The sequence below is a fragment of the Agelaius phoeniceus genome, chromosome 4 (assembly GCF_051311805.1).
Source record: "Agelaius phoeniceus isolate bAgePho1 chromosome 4, bAgePho1.hap1, whole genome shotgun sequence".
Lineage (NCBI taxonomy): Eukaryota > Metazoa > Chordata > Aves > Passeriformes > Icteridae > Agelaius > Agelaius phoeniceus.
Window position 1 is genome coordinate 46,033,767 of NC_135268.1, and position 17,394 is coordinate 46,051,160.

Below are 17,394 nucleotides of genomic sequence, written 5' to 3' on the forward strand. Positions count from 1 at the left end.
ATCTTATTGTATGTTATGTGCAGACATAACACTACATTGCTGTTTAATATTTGAAATACTATATGGTGTTAAATATATCTTAAGTTTCCCTCATTGACATATGAATTGATACATGAAAACTATGCTGTAAAAATAGAGTAATAAGATATCCCTCTGTCAGTTATTAGGACCAAATAGTAATTATTTCTTGAAGGTATTGCCATTATTTAGCCTGATACCTCCTCCCTGAAATACAAGAGCATATCACATCAGTTGGGATATCAAGAATTAAAAATTCTCTATAAATAAACACAACTGCAAGCAGCAGTAGGACAGTAATTGAATTCTGTGCAATTTCAGCATGGTTATTTTAGGGGAGAGAGAATGCTTATACATTATTGAACACCTTATCCAAAATGTCTATGCAGTGGATATGATTCTTTGCTTTCTCATTCTCAGTAGTGTGTTATACAGAATCTTCTTTGAATCTTAAAATTAATAACTTCAGTACTTCCAGAGCTGAGGTCTTAAGACCTCTTCCCCATCCCCTTATTTCTGCATTCAGTATATTTTCTTTCTTCTTTATACCTTCTTCAGACTCTAAAAGTTTTTGTCATTTGAGTCTTGATCCAACTTTTCTTCTCTCTTTCTTTCCCTCAGTCTGAGCTCAGGAAGACTATTTCTACCTCGGATACAAGGTACAGCTCATGTTAGTTCATATCTGAAGTTGTATTGATCTAAAGTGGAAAGCATCTTTTCTGTCTGTAATGACAGACAAAAAGAAAAACACACTTTGTACTTTTATAAATAGTCTGATAATTTTCTTTTTGTACCATAGACAAAATACATGCAGTTTATTTCCTTTCCTTGTTTGTCCATGATCTAAATTTGGAGGAATTTTAAGGTCCGGTACCTTGTTTTTGATGTGGTGCTGGCAGGAACACCTGGCATGCTAAGGACTGGTGAGGTGCTGGCTTCCTGCAGGGGAGCCTTCAAAAAGAAGCCACCACAAGCCTCTTTTTCTCATGAAAGCACAATGGTCTGTACCCACTGTCACTTTAGAGGTGATATGAAAATGATGAAAGGGAGCACTAAATCAGTGTTTTCCAGGCAGGGATTATGGAGGGGAGCAGGAGTACAGCAATGACTGTGCAGACAGGTGTCCAATCTGCTTGGTATGAGCCTCTGCTCGCTGCCTTAGTGTTTCATCTCAGTGCTAACTCTCACCCCAGAGCACCTGTAGTGAGCCTGGACATATACTGAAGTAGATTTTAATTATCAATAACTATCAGACAGTAGTACTTCAGTTCAGTTTACTTTGGTGCTTTACAGGCTTTTTATTTTACCTTATTGTATTTTAAATACAAATCTAGACCTTTCCACTTTTTCTAGAAAATTGGCACTGAAGGAGAGAAAAAGGTATTCTGTTGTAATTCTCAAATATTTTATCCTCTTCCCATCCCACCCAACCCGACCCCATAACAAATCAGAGGACCTGGAACTATGAGCAGTTGATTGATTTAACTGTAGAAGTAGAGTCTGAGTGGGAAGAGGTAATTAGTTTTTTCATGGTGCTGCAGAAGTGCCAGTGTTTAAACATTAATCCATTGCCATCTGTCCTGCTGCTGTTACCCACATGCTGTTGGCCAGGACAGAGAGCCTAACTACTGCCCAAATGTTCAGAGCAGGGAAGGAGAAGTGGTTTCCTTTTGTAGGAGAGACATCCCAAGAGTCAAAGAAATGGGGTTATTTAGAGGAAATAAGTAGGTTTTAGAGGTATAGGAGTGGGTTTGAAGGAGGCAGCATGCATCTTCCAATGATGGTCCTAATTCTTTGTCTTCAGCTTTATCTGAAGTTAATACTTCATTTAACTTCAAAAACAGCTGCTGTGCATGCCTTGTGACATTTACAAGGCTGCTGCTGGGTGCTAAGCATTATTAAATTACCTACAACATCTGGACCTTTAACAAGTCTCTGACAGGACATTAAGATTTTATTTTTACCCCTTTTTTCCCTGATGTTCAGACAGCTCACTAATATTGTCAGGAATATATTATTCCAAGAGGTGAAGGACAAAATAGGGGTAAAAATTGAGAAAACTATTTTAAGTTAATTAAATACAAAGACATAATTTAAAAGAAAGAGAAGGGCAGTGAGATCTTTCTGGTGTTCTTTATTTTCATATTTATTTCAGAGAACACTTGGAGGTAGAAATTCAACAGCCTGCTGATCGTGTTAAAGGTGTTGAAATAACAGCAAAGAGATTTTTCAAACATAGGGGTGAGAAGTAATTTGAATGTAGACTTAGATTCTTTCTTCAGCTAAATCATCTTTAAAAAGTCTGAGTTCTATCAGTTTTAATACTGAAGCATTTATGGGAAATTAGCCTGTTTCTATTTGTGAAAGAAATTCTTGCAAGTGAACAGTCAGGCTTGGAAACATTTGTGTTTGCCCATGAAAATTATTTGTCCATGTGAGATTGTGAACCTCTTAGAGAGCAAGCTCTGGTTCATATAAATTAGATGACTAATATTAAAAAATAAATAATAAAAATATTTCAGTTTCATGGAAATTCCCCTCACATATCTTTAGACTATTAGAAGTTTCATCTCAGTTATGTTGAAATTATTATTGCTTTATAAAAACATCAGTATTGAAGTTTAATTTCTATTCATTCACTTGGAGCACTGCTCCAAATCCCATAAAAAATATAGTTCCAAAATGAACTTCAATGTAACACTGAAACTTTAAAATACATTGTAAAATAGCAATTAATAACCACAGCTAGAACATTGCTGCTTATTTGTGCTTATTTATAAATGAAATTGTTTATTTGCCTTTCTTTTGCCTCCATTTAGTACAGGATTAAGTTTCAAGTTCAAAATTATGCCAATACTAGACATGTTTAATTGTGCCATTTGTAGATGGGCAGAACTGTCTTGATGTAATTTATCTCAAGCATGTACAGCATTGTTAAAGATATGTTTATTATAGATTTAAAAAATTTCTTTAATACATAAATATATCTCTAAAAATAACTTCTTTTTCCTTAGGCTATTCTTAGAGTGATAAATATTGTAGTTGTAACTGAATTATGAACAGATGGCATTGAATTAATGATTAGCTGAATATTTTTAAACTTGACTAGATTTCTTCCTGTGAAGAAAAGCATTCCATAAATCTAAAATTAATTAGTCTCTGGGAACAGTTATCATTCACTGAATCGCTAACAAGTGTTAGAGATCAAAATAATACAGAGTGAACATTTTTTTCCAACTCAAAATTAAGGGCTACCTTGCCTTTAAAATAAGTTATTACAACATTAGGGTTCCAAAACTTAATGATTTTGCTTGTGTGTTATTTTGCATAGATATTTTGGTTGCAGAAGTTGTTTTGCTACTCTTTTACCATACGTATTACCCGTAGCATCTGCACGTGTTATGACCTCAAAGTTTTCACACGCTTAAAGATTTCTACCCATTTTTCTTCTGGTGCAGAAGAAGAAGCCAGGTGCTAATTTAGCACATTTATTTTTCTCTTGTTGAGTGATTCTGGTTGGCTTGCCATACTTCTGATGTGAAAGCTTTCAGCTAGCCTAGACGAAAACTCCACTTATGCTGCAGGTCTTGTCTCTGAATTTGCACATCCATCTGCATCTATGTTATATTTTTTTCCAGACACAGGATCGTACACTCTTTCAAGGACACTTCAGATTTCCCAAGGGTATCAGTGTAGCCTCCATAAGTAGGGTATTTCAAAGGTAGACAATCTGGCAGTGGTTCAAATCACAAAGATGCAGAATTTCAGTGTCAGCAGGGTTACTGGCTGAGGTAGATGTCTTCATCGGTGAATTGAATTGCATCTTATGTGTTACAAGTCAACAATGAACTCCACTGAGAACATTAATCAAAAGAGACACTTCCAGAAGCTAAGAGACCAAATATGCTTTTATCCTGCTTCTACAGCTTTCTGGCTCTTGTCCCACTGTCAAGGGCAAGGAGATAAGTAATTTCCTAAATTGGTAATGCAGAAATCCTGAGAGCTGGGTTAAGACCTCATTGTCTTGTGCCTTCATCATAGTGAATGCAACTTGCTCAGAAATCTGCAAATGCATTTCACTGGTCTGCAAAGTAGCAGAAAATTATAATTTTCTGGTAATCAGGCTATATTTTTTTCTCTTGTTTTACTACTCAGTAGTAACCAGTGGTAGCCTTTTTGTGGATGAGTCATGTGTATCTTTTAGTATTTTGTACATTCTTTCATTAAATCTTTCTCAGATAAAGTGTGATTATATGAAATGCTAAGACCTTTTGCATAGATAGCTTCAGGATATTTGAACTCCCTAGCTAAAGCAGATAATTGGAGAAATAGTCAGTTTGTAAAAATTAGACTTTTATAGTCTTCCTTATATAGTAACTATCACTATTGAATTAATATTATAAAAATGTGAAATAGGGGTTTTTTGACATTTCTTTTTAAAGAAAGTTTCTGAGTGCTCTGGTAGCTTGTGTCCTTTGTTTAGGTCTTCTCTCTCCAAGTGTGATTAATTCAATTCTTTATCTCAAAAAGGTTTGATTTGCATTCAGAAACATTATAATGGTCTAATTCACTACATTGTGAGTAATATTATACAATACTTTTGAGTCACAACAGAGTTTATTTAAAGTCTATGGGAAACTGCCAAAAGCATCTGGAAGAACAATTTGTATCTTTTTAATCACATCAGAGGAAAAAAAAAAAAGGAAGATGCAAAACCAATCTCTTAATAACAAGGGTGCATTAAGAATATATTGACAAGGTGGAGATAGGTCAAATGTTGGATTCCATGATTTTGGAGGTCTTTCCAACCTGAATGATTCTGTGATTCTGTGAATATGGGCAAAAATATTTGCTAGCTTTTAATTTTTATTAATAAAACACCAAAAAATGTCCAAAATGCCTGCCGGGTAGAAAAAAGTCTCAGAATAACTGTCTAATGCTTACAGAGAATATTACAAGTAAGAAAGACAAAACTGAAATGCTTTTCTTTTTAAAGCTTTACAAAGTAAGATCCATAACAGTTATTTAAAAAGGTCAGAGGATAAATGAGTAAGAGGAAAGGCAAAGAACCATTGGGTTGCGTGAATGTATTTCACTTAATCCAGTTTCATTTTCAGTCCAGTTACCTCAGAGTGATAAAGCAGGATGCATAAAGGCCCTTGCAGGTATTTTAGGCAGCTTGCAGATGAGAGATTAAGCCTCAAAAGATGCAAATAAGTAAAACATCAGATTTATTTTTAAGAAAAGAATAAAGTAGAGATGTAGAGATTTATACATCAGTGAATTTTCAGTAGAATTTCTGGTAAATTGGTAGAACATTCAATAGGGAAGTCTGGCTCTAATTGTGACCTAAAGGAAATATATAATGATAAACAGTAACAGGTTTAGCAAGGAATTATCTACATGATCTGCAAGATGTTATATTTCCCAAGGAGAAATTCAACAGTCCTGTTTTGTCTCCGAGTTTCATCTATCTAATGAGGACATTTCATAACTCCCCTTACTATTTCTGTGTGTTCTTGCTATTTGATTTGAATGTGCTGTTCATCAAGTACAGCAGGTAGTCAGGTACCTCACAATTAATTGTTCTGTCTATTTTTAACTCTCATTTCTCTTCAGTGGAATGTGCAGCTACTTAGAAACAACTCAGTATTTTCATAAAACCGAGTGACCAAACAGCATAATTATAGCCATACAGTCTAGCTTAGCTAACAGACAGAATGGAAATATTCCCACTAATTTTGTATGGAAAAGTAGTGCCCAGACTGCTTCAGTAAGCTTCAGCTACCAAAAGGTATATGTTCAGTTTTGTAAATTATTTATGTTGTAAAAACTAATCCCATCACAAAAAGGTAGTATTTAAAGGGTTGAGGATAAGACTGAAGAATTGGACAATACTCTTAGGGTTTAGTAATATTCAGGTTACATTCATCATGAGTAAGAAAAACTGATCAGCTTTCTACTCCCATTCACATTTTGCAGTGCACAAAAATGTTAGATTTATAAATAATACAGTTGCATGAGCTGGACTTTTATGCTTGTCAATGAAATCTAAGTTGATAAATGCAGCTATAAAAAGAAGTTAAGATATTGTGGCTATTTATTGATGTCACAAAGAAACATTCCTGGACAATAAAGGAAAACATGTAGGAAAGAGAATGTCACAGAACTGGTAATAAAAATAATATATATTTATTTAAAATTTAATCTACTATTTATTTTATACTTTAAATACTTTATTTAATAATCTAATTTAAAATTTATCAATTTACAGAAACCATGTATATTTATTTATTATTAATATCTGTTTATTACATTTTTTGTATGTTTATAATACATCTCTAGTATTGTGAGAGAAATAAGTCTGATACAAAAGTAATTTTACTTGCTGCAAGACTCAGTTCATGAATCTAGATCATGTTTTGAGCAAATTAATCTTAATGGGATTATAAAAGGAGCAAAACATACAGTTTGAAGTCCTACAGATAAATGTTGGTGCCTGACATATCTTCCTGTGTCTTGCTTGGCTTTCTTATCTAAGGAGCCATATAAGCAATTAAGATATTATAGCTAAAAAAATTACAGACAATACACATCCTTTTCACCATTACAGAAGCAAAATAAATATGTTGACATAAAGCTCAAACAACCTTCAAGAAGCAGAGAATCACATTTTGCTTTCATTCCCCCATGAGTATAGCTCATAGCTGATGAAATTATTAACAGCTGTGTCTGATCAGACCAAAGGTCTGTTCAGCCATGTAATTTCTGAGTCTCATGGAAATTACCATATGTTAGGGGTAGTAGGCAGAAAAGCTCAGAATTGAGTTGTTGTGGCCTCATCTACAAGTAGGATGGAGAGTGTTTTCTGCTGCTGCTGGTATGCTACTCCCACATACTATTTCATAGCTGGGGTTCCAATGTCAAGGTGCACCAGGAAGACAGGTTGCAGGAAGGATGCATTCTGTCTATTGCAGAGGTGACAGACAATATTTCAGATGTGTTTTGCAGTGAAACTGATATACCATATCAACAGTTCTGGGTTAATATTTGACCTTCGAAGTCTTTTAGAGCCATAATGATTCTATGATTCTACAAAGTTCTAGAAGTAAAACCAGCTTGGGAGGGCAGAACTTTTCTGTCAGATGTCATTTGACGAAGTCCTAAACCTGTAATATAACTAATCTTTCATGGATATTACTGGGTCTGTAGGTCATGATGAAGGAAGTGTCCTGCCTGATTCAGATTGTTCTACTGAGTTTCCTCTTATAATAATGTGTGCCTTATTCCTACGATAATAATTTATGTTGACAGATGTTATTGTTCACTTCCACAAAAGGTAACAAATGTGTGCTTTTTTTCTTCTCACCCAGCATTTGCTCCAGCTTCCCTTGTCTGAGTAGATAATAATTAGAATAGGAAACCTTGAAGATCAACCTCTCCTAGAAACAGTAACATTCTGATATCTCTACAGTATGGCCACCAACTATTGAGAGAGAGAGAGCTAAGGGATCTTTTACCTTCTACTTTCACACTTTTTAGATGTAATGAAGATGGTCCCTTCCTTTCCTCAGCAAACTGAAAGCAGAACATATTCTGATTGTTGTGAATCTTTGCTTGTGTAGAAGTTTTGCTCCCGGCTGAAAGTTCTTCTTTTTCTTTTCCAAATTCCTCAATGCTTCTGTTCTGTTCAGCTGGTACGAATCCTTCATTTGCACGATTGCTCTTGCATTCACTGAAAATCTTTTAAGATCTCTGCTGTCCAAAATACCATAATATTATAATTCCTATGAATATTTTAAAAAAATTATCTAGGTGTATACTTCTCAAAAATTATCTTAGACCCAGGTGAGAATAGAATCTGTATTAAAAATGCTTTGTCTATTTAATCGCCAATCTCAGAAGCATCAACACAGTCTCATAAAAGTAACTTTCTTTGTCATCCAGACTCTGCATAAAACTCTGCATTTAATAAATGTTTAAATAACCCATTTTTCATTGAAGAACCAGAAGAAAGTATATTGAACTTTATCATATTTCCTATTTACAAGGATCACTTTGTGGTAATTCCATTTGAATTCTAATCCCTATATTCAGTTTAAGGTTGTTGATTTTCTATCATTTTCTGTCTGAATTTATTGTGCACCAGGTGGAGATGGAAGGTGATTGAGAAATCAGACACAACTGCTTGTGTTTGTAATCATATCTAAACCTTGTAAGACTGGAGAGTTCTTATTTCTATTTATTATCACAGCAAATAATGGTTCTAATTATTATTTCTGAATAATAATAATGAAGTACCATATGTAATCATTGACTTTAAAATGAAAAATGTTAGAACATGCATTCTTCATATTATTATTGTATTACTTAATTAGTAAGTCAAAGTCTCTACAAATTCAAAATAGTTTTTATTTTGAAATTTAATCTCTATTACTGTTAATCTGGATTACAGAACCATAATTTTCTGGTTTTTTACAGCATGTACTACCCAACATTCTCATTTAATGCATCTTCACTACAGTTAAAACGAACAATTTTAGGCTCTGTACCATTGTAAATGTAGCTGGTTTAATGATAGTTTCAATTATACAACTGCTGTGCACGAAGCGTGTGTTATAAACTATCATTACATACCATGTATATACGAATATGATACATATATTTTTCACCTGTATACTTTAAATGAAAGGAATTTCACAGAAACATAATAATTTAATTGAGAATTATACATCTGAATTTACAAGTAAATAGTTTTCCTGAACATAGGATGAGAAAAGAGTTTGTCATAGACATCTCTTGAACCTGAATAAAGCTGTTATGTAGCCAACTCCATGTCTAGGATGAAGTAGAATAACAATACAGTAAGAACTAGCAAAGCTAAACAGCTTTTCTGCTAGCCATGTGTTTGATAGAAATTACTTTTCCAAACAGAATTTAGAAGCTAGATTTTCATACATGATTCTCTGGACTGAAGTATGCATTATTCAAGCAGGTATGATTTGCTGAAAATAGTGATGGCTCTACAAGTTTGAGATTAGAATTTCAAAATACTTCCTTTGTTCATGCATAATATTCTAAGACTTGACATTGTTTTTATTAGTAGCACTATTAAGATTCAGACATTTTATGAGACGTGTATGTTGGTAGAGTGGTTTTGGAAGAGCAATTTGCTTTACAGCTAAGAAGATAATACCCTAATATATTGCAAATGCAACTGCTTGTTCATATTTCAACTGGGAAATGAAAATGAAACTAAACAGAATTCCATTTTGATAGCACTGAGTACTCTGTAGGCAGTTCAACTTTTCTAAACCAGTTTTATAACATTCACACCTGGTTCTATGTCAAAGAGACAGATGTAACATGTATTATGTTTTTTAGCAATCTCTCAAGTGCTTTGAACACACTAACTACCATTTCAGCAATAGTAATACCAAGTAATACACTATTAAGTCCTGAGTGAAACATGAAGTAAAAGCCCATTTATTTAATAATTAAAATTTATTTACTTCCTGTAATGGTACTTTGGACTAGCTGAATCCTAGGTGTGCTTTTATACAATGTGATTCTGAAGGAGCACAAATAGCATCTAAAATATATGCACTCCTTAGTCAAAGTTCCAGACCATTGTTATTTAAGTCATTTTTAATGAAAACCTATATTATCCTAAATACATCACAAGTTTTTAAAAGCCGTTATTGAAACATGGGCTGTCACTTAGAGTGATATATAATGACTAAGAATGTGGCAGGTCTTTTCTCTTTTTGATTTCTGACACATTTTTGTTAATTTCTTTTTCTTACAGAGCTAAGAACTTTGATGGGTGTAAATTAGTAACATCACAGTACTTATAATGCCACTTTCTTTTAGGTGGCTAAGCTATCATCAGCTCTTAAATAAAGATGAAACTGTTTAGTATTAAGTTATTTGTAATTATCCTTTGGTTTCCTGAACCATAAGTACGGCTGCAGGACAAGGGCATGCCCAAACATCTGCATCTGAAATCTGCCCCGGTTTTTACAAAGATTTTATATTTTTTCAAAACAAAGCCAACAACCTGATTAACACATTTTAAAAAACTTCAGTGGGGGAGGGGAATGGGAAAAAAAATACCATTTTGCACATTTACAGAATAAACATATCTAAATTCATCAAAATGCATCATCACAAGTATTTTGATTTTTTTTTCATTTTCTTTTTTCTTTGTGAATCAAAAATAGCCAATTTTTTTTTACAGTACAAACATATGTTCATCTGAAAGTAAGAGGAATTGTTTTGATCCCATAGCTGATTCTGTAAATTATGAACTGATAAGGCAATTCCTTGACCAAAATTCATTATAACAGTTTTTATATTCCTTATTACATATTTTGATACAATGCATTTGCATAATAAAATAAATACATTTTATGGAGGAAGAGTTTTTTACAAACTTTTAAACCAGATTATTTAACTGAGATAACATATATAAATTTATTTGTCTATTATGCCCTCCACATAATTTTTACGCATGTAGATTTATTCCAGGAATGCATTACAAGTTTAATTAGGGATCATTGAGAAAATTTCAGATCATTATTCCCTGAAATAATGTATCTTGCCTTATGTCTTGTTGTGCCATATGCAGTTGGTTGCTTTTCAACAACATTTTCAGAAATGATGTTTGCTTTCACTTATTAATAAAATTTTCAGAAACAATTTAGTACACAAAACGCTGGAGAGTAAGAATAAGACCTGTAAATTGAAAAGCAGAGTAAATTTAGAAGTCTTAGTACCTGCAAACTGTGTTCATTGCAGTTAGATCAATCCATATATCTGTCCAATTCCAGAATTTTAGGATTTTTGAGCTTTGAGACATTTGGGAATATTGTTTCATAAAATATGACATAAATTTTGATATCTTAGTCCATGTTTTTTGTTTGTTTTGGTATTTTGTTGTGTTGTTTTTCTTCTATTCTCTAAGTTTGCAGTAGAACTGAATGAAAAATACTGTTTTCTGCTGTGTTGATTTGTGTGTCTTGATGGAATAGGGTCATGTGTTATCTTTATTTGTTCATTGGCAAGAAACTGCAATTTAAACTGAACAAACCCCAGTAAGTTCTGTCTGAAATGGCATTTCAAGAACTCATGTGTTTAGGTGCATGCTAAATATTAGTGTTGATTTCCACATAATGCTGCAATAGATGTTTTCATAGTTATTTCTGTAAACTATTTTAACAGTATTTTATAATGCAATTTATCTATCAGGCTTACAGAAAGCCAAATATTTTCATAAAGCATCATGTATTCAATAGGTTTTGGATATTCAATTTATGCCAATGATTAATTCTTACAAAGTATCTTAGATGTAATGATCACTTCCTTGATTTCAGGGGCTGATGCTGTGGAAGCTCAGTGTAAGAGATTTGAAGTGAGAGCAAGTGACAGTGGAAGAGTATTGTTTTCTGCAGATGAAGATGAGATTGTCATTGGAGCTGACAGACTGAAAGTAACAGGTATGGTAATAATGAAGATTCTAAATGCATGTTAACATATAATTTTTAATACCTTTAGTAGTAATTAAACTATCAATCTTCTACAAAATTTTAGTCCACTGGAGAAGAAAACACCTTCTCATTGTCAGAGATTGTTTGACCAACCAAAAGATATTGCATAATCTAGATATCAATTCCTCTAAAGGTAGATTTAAATTTAAACTCTGCAGGATCAACTGTGGTACAAATCACACTTACCACTGTGTTTTGGCTTTATATGTTGCCATTAAGTATCATTTTGTGGTGTGTGTGCCATCTGTTTAGGTAACACTCCTTCAAAATGTTAAAAAATATTATATGTATGGTAGCTTTTGTTTTTTTCTGTATATGAAGTATCAAGTCTAACTTCCATATGAATTAAGATTTCATGAGGCTCAGCTGAAAAACCTTGTCTTGACTTGGTATATTAGTTTATAATGAAATTAAGGTTACTGTTATAGTTTCACCACAGCCAGCAATTTAACCTTGCATTCACTCCTCCACCAGTGCGGGTGGGGGAGAGTACTGGAAGGGTGAAAATTAAAAAGAAAACTAATGGGTGGAGATAAAGACAGTTCATAGGTAAAGAAAAAGTCACACACACAAGCAAAGCAAAACAAGGAATTAATTCACCGCTTTCCATGGGCAGTGAGGTGTTCAGCAATCTGCAGGAAAGCAGGGTCCCATCAGGCATAATGTGGAAAAAGAGAATCATGCTGAATCCTGCTAAGGCTCAAACTTGGTCATAATACTAAATGTTGAGAGAATTAATCTTAAATGTACAATTGACACAGGAGATTTCAAAGTGCCTCTCATAAGTTAAAAAATAAAACAACTTATAAATGGCACTAAGAATTAGATCCCCACCACTGAGAAATGCATTCATAAGTTTTTGATGTCATGATCATTATTTTTTAATCAAATATTTGGCACCATAAGAATTAATTTTATCCAGAGATTGTGTGATACCTTTAAATTCTTCAGCAAACACATGAAAGGTGATGAGTCCCTGTGAGCAACATCAATCAGACTGTATTACTCCACATGGCATGATATGACTGATGAAAACTGGCAGGAATTCATAATGTTGAACATCAACCAGAATTTTTTTCTTTAGTTTATTTTTCTCAAGCTTGTGTTTTTTATTATCATAGTGTATTGGGGTGAATATAGGACAGGAATTATGGAAGAAGTAATAAAACAAAAGTTGAATATCAAAAAGAGAAAATAAGATGTGCTTATTTGGAGATAAATCTCTCACATGTATTTATTTAAGGGTAGTACTACAATGAAATTATTTTCTTTTCTTCTGTAGCAATCAATAGTGTCTCTTTGAAAACACTTCACTGTGAATGTGTCCAATAAATTATTTATTTTGGTAATTAATTTTCAAAGTATGCTTATGGCATTTGTAAACTACCATGGGGATGTGGGATTTTTTGTATATTATTTTTCCTGCATTCGGAAGAATGTTTTTTAATGGTCAGCTTTTAAAAGCAGTCTGTTATATGTCAGTCCAAGAAATTCTTGATTAGAACAATCTGAAAGATTAAGTTGATAGCTTCTCACTGATTATTTTTTGTAAAATTTTTATTTGTAAATTTTTATGTAGGCAGAAAGGTATAGTAGAAACAGGGTAGTAATCCAGATATCCATTTATTTCCCAGATAAGAAAAATATAGTATCAGAAGTAGTACTTTTTGGTTTAGAGACATTGCAGTTATATATTTGTATAGTAAGAGTGTCTCACTTTAAAATTAGGCAATTGGCTGTTTTACTTTAAATACTTATTCTTCCTTACATTGTTAGTTTTGCTTTTTCTTTTAACTGCATAAGCTCTTTTCTGCTTTATTACTCAAGGAAAGAAGAAAAAGGATTCAAATTTTTATGTTGTTAGAGAGAGCAGTTAGAATTGCAACTCTCTATTTTCCTTTTGCACAGAGATGCCTCCTGCCAACAAGTTTAACATGTATCCTGGAGATTTGGAGAGAGGAAAGAGAAAGGCTTGGTGAAGTGAACATTTTGTTAAAGAACTGGGGAAACAAGTAGTAATAAGAAGCTCATTTTCTGGCAGGCTCACGGGTTCCTTTCTGCACATGGTTAAACCTTTCTCCATTTTTTTATATTCACCCTGCTGTTCCAAGCATCTATAGCATCACAGGGTCTTCTTCTGTCTCTCTGCAGCTATAGAACAAGAATATCTGTTTGATTTTTACTTCTCTTATTTAAATCTTAGTTCAAAATTTTCTTCCCTTTGCTTTTATTTAATTTTTCTTTTACCTGGAATATGATCTCTGTAAGATACTCTTGTAACAGAACTGTACTGGTCAACCTTGTTCCTGAGAGTACAAGCACACATCATGAGGCAGCTTTATCCTGCCAGAGCACTTTTGAGAAAGATTAAAAATCCCTTTGGTCAGCGTACATTTTCCTGAGACAATGCTGTGAAATAAAGTTATATAAAAACCTTCACTGGAGGGCTCTGTTAGTATAGTTTGTTTGGTTTTTTTCTCTTTTTCCTTAAAGCAAACTTGTAGTTAGCAGCTGTATAAGAAGGATGAAGAAACCTGGTATTCACCTAGTTTTAGTCAAACTGCACCTACTTTTTTTTTGACAATGTAAATGAGGGTTTTTCTGCTTTGTCTTCTGAGGTGGGTTTCTTAGTTAAGGCTAAGGCTAAATGCACACTAACAGAAATTCTCCTTTTTCCCATTCAACTCATTTTGCAAACATTTTGCTTTTTAAAAATGGATTTTTCTCTCTATGATTTCAAAGGAGAAGAGACAGTAATTTAACTCACATGTTATCTCCTACAAGTTCTTTTGATCTATGTAATTCCTTCACTTTTCTATAATCTTTATTTAAACATGACTTTACTCTGACCCTTCTTCTGAGACCCGTAAAAACTATAGTGTAATTTCTTTTGTTCCAGGTTTACATAGATTCTATGTCAGTTATACTTGCACATGTGGATTTTATGTTTATTAATCATCCTTTAAAAAGGCAAAGCAAAAATAGATTTGCAAATTAAGTTAGATATGTTGTCAATCAGAAGCCATTGCTGTTCTGCAGTCAAATCCAATTATGTTTTCTAGATGTAGCAAATCAGCTATATAATTTTTTTCTAAGTAACCCAGTCTAAATTGTTTGGAAAATATTACTTACCTTTAAGGAAATTTAATTATTCTTGTTTACTACTACTTTCTTAATTGCTGGATTATTTTTTTTCTTACTGCTGCATATCTGGGTGGTGCAGTCTGTTTTAGCCCAGGACTTGAAGTCCTCTCTGGATAGAACTGAATTTTTTTATTATGATAATTAACATGACAACAGTAATACTTTTTCTCTAAAAAGAAATAAGGAGCTACTTAGAAATTCCTCAGTTATAGTTTTACCAAGATTGTAGTTCTGTAGAGATCAACCACTTCATAATTTTTGGAAACACAAATTTCTCAGATACATGAAGCTCCACGTCTGTATTGTATGACCTGATCTAATTGGTTGAAGATCACTTTTTTCCCATATTTCAAACATAGTTCTCAAAAATAGTTCTCACTGGGGGAATTGCAGTTGTACAAAGGTTTGCACATTGTTGCTTGCAGTGCTAGGAGAAACAAAAGAGGCATAAAAAAATTGCAGGTCATTATGACTTCCTAAGACCCTTCTTCCTCATCAAATAGCACGATCATGTGGAAAAATGGAAGTTGGAAAAGGACAGTAGAGCACATACTGTAGTAGCTTTCTCAGATTAATAGCAGGATGTATATAGGGCAAATATACTTTTACACCAAAACACTGTCAGGAAAAAGTATTTGAAGAGCTGCAAGTATCTTTTTCATTACACTGAAGTATATGCTGGCAGTGGGTTCAGTGTGGCTTTTGATCAGTCATTGACTTCACTAGATGAAAGATGAGAGCCTTGATGTGTCAAGGAAGCTTCAGGAGCTTCCAGCATATGTATACTCCAATAATATTCTAATAATAATCAGAATTAATATGCAGAGGAGTGCATCAATACTTCAGTTTTGATTTTAAGACTATGCTGCAGGACTAGGAGTTTGCAGGTAATTGAAATATAGAAAGGTCTTCCAAGGTAGTTAAAAGGAAATGATAAAGTAGAAATACGGCTTATGGCTATAAAAAAGAAATATGACAGAATTATGAGGAAATATATGTGAATTGCAAATTAGGTTGGAGAAGTAGAAATAAAATATTTATAACAAGTACTGAAATGTAGAAAAATAACTTATTATTTGATGTATGTGGTTATTACAGTAGACTTATATCTTGTGCATTGAGAGACTGAATAGGAATTTCAGTATGAATGGGAAAGAAGATCTTGGATTTTCCATGTTCAGTGGGGGGATTGCTGTTCAGGACAGATGGAGTTTGGAGAGTGAAGTGGCATAAGATGAAGGGAAGCATTTAATCATTTTCAGGTGGCTTATGGAGCCATATTATCTGACCACAGTAAAACAGTATTTGATACGGGACAAAAATTTAATCCTTTAAGCAGATATGACAAATTCTTGGTATCCTGAACACTGAATGAACCTTAATTTTTTTGTCATCGTCTGTCAGTAACAAAAATGCATCACATATATAGGATTTCTTTGTTTCCTGAGTAATGAATACATTAATATGTACTCCAGTGATGAATAAGGTTTCTGATGAGCTTGCTTAGCACTTAATGGCTATTCTTGCCTTTAAGGGAGCTCTGACTGAAAGATATTATTGTGGTAGTCTAACCACTTGACAAAACAACCTGTCAGGGCATGACTCTGGAGGTACAGTTACAGAGCTGATTACAATCACATTTATATATCTGACTCAAACCTCTCTATGAAATGAAAGCTTTATGGGCAGACTACAAATGGTGAGAATAAATAAATGAATAAATAAATTTTTTACCCAGGATGTTGCTTAAATAAATTTATATCTTCTATTTAAGGGTAGAATGCATCCAGCCAGCTCAAACTCCAAGCAGTGTGGTACTTACACCAGCCTGGAGGTGACTGTGTAGACTGTTGGAAGAATACATTAACCTAAGGATAATAACAGTTTCTTGGCAAAATAAAGATTTTGATTTTTGGCACTTAAAATTGTGGGGAGGCAAAAGAAGAATTGGTCTCAGAAACATATGTAAAGTGAAATAAGTCTTGGTAAAAAAAATTTTTCTGAAAAGGGAATAAACCAAAAAAGCAGGCAAATGTGCAGAGAGTTCTGCCTGAGCAAGAAAACATAGTCAGCTCCTCTACAGCCATTTCAGTGAAAAATACTTATCTCACCTGTTCTGTAGACTGAGAAATAGAAGCCAGCATATAGTCAGGCAAAAGAAAGGAAAAGAAAAAAGCCCACCCAAACAGATAAATAACACTCACAATAAAGGTAGAAGAAAATCACCTCCTACCTAGAGAGTCAGCCTTTCTGTAATCCATACTTTTTTAATAACTCTCCTTAAGTAATCAACTTTTTTTTTCCTTTTTTTCATGATAACATCAGTTACAAGAGAAGACAGATTTTAATCCTTTCTTCTCCTTCTGGGCTGTAATCCATCTAGTTCTATTAAATAGGGTTTATTTTTTTAAAGCTGGTTCTGTTCTTGTCTGAGCTGTTGCTTTGCAGAATGCAGCCAGCATTTTTGCAAGGTTAGCAAATTAACATTTTCCATGCTCTGGTACAGAGCAGCATCAATCCAGAGCCTGGTTCAAACTTACTGAGTGAATCTGATTTTCAGGTTAAACAGTTAACACTAAGATCAATACTAATATCCACTACTGGATATTTGTGGCCAATGTAAGAATTAATGCTTTTAAGAAAACCTGCCAATTTCTGCATCATATGCCTAATCATATTCTAC

The 17,394-nt window shown here is 33.5% G+C and overlaps 1 protein-coding gene across 2 annotated transcripts in view; it reads left to right on the top strand.

The window, feature by feature from the left end:
- Positions 1-17,394, top strand: part of SGCZ (sarcoglycan zeta) — a 394,909-nt gene that overhangs the window by 338,784 nt on the left and 38,731 nt on the right. For both annotated transcript variants that reach the window (XM_077177494.1, XM_077177495.1), the window contains exon 5: positions 11,394-11,516. In XM_077177494.1, the coding sequence (XP_077033609.1) occupies positions 11,394-11,516 (123 nt within the window). The remainder of the gene's footprint in view (positions 1-11,393; positions 11,517-17,394) is intronic.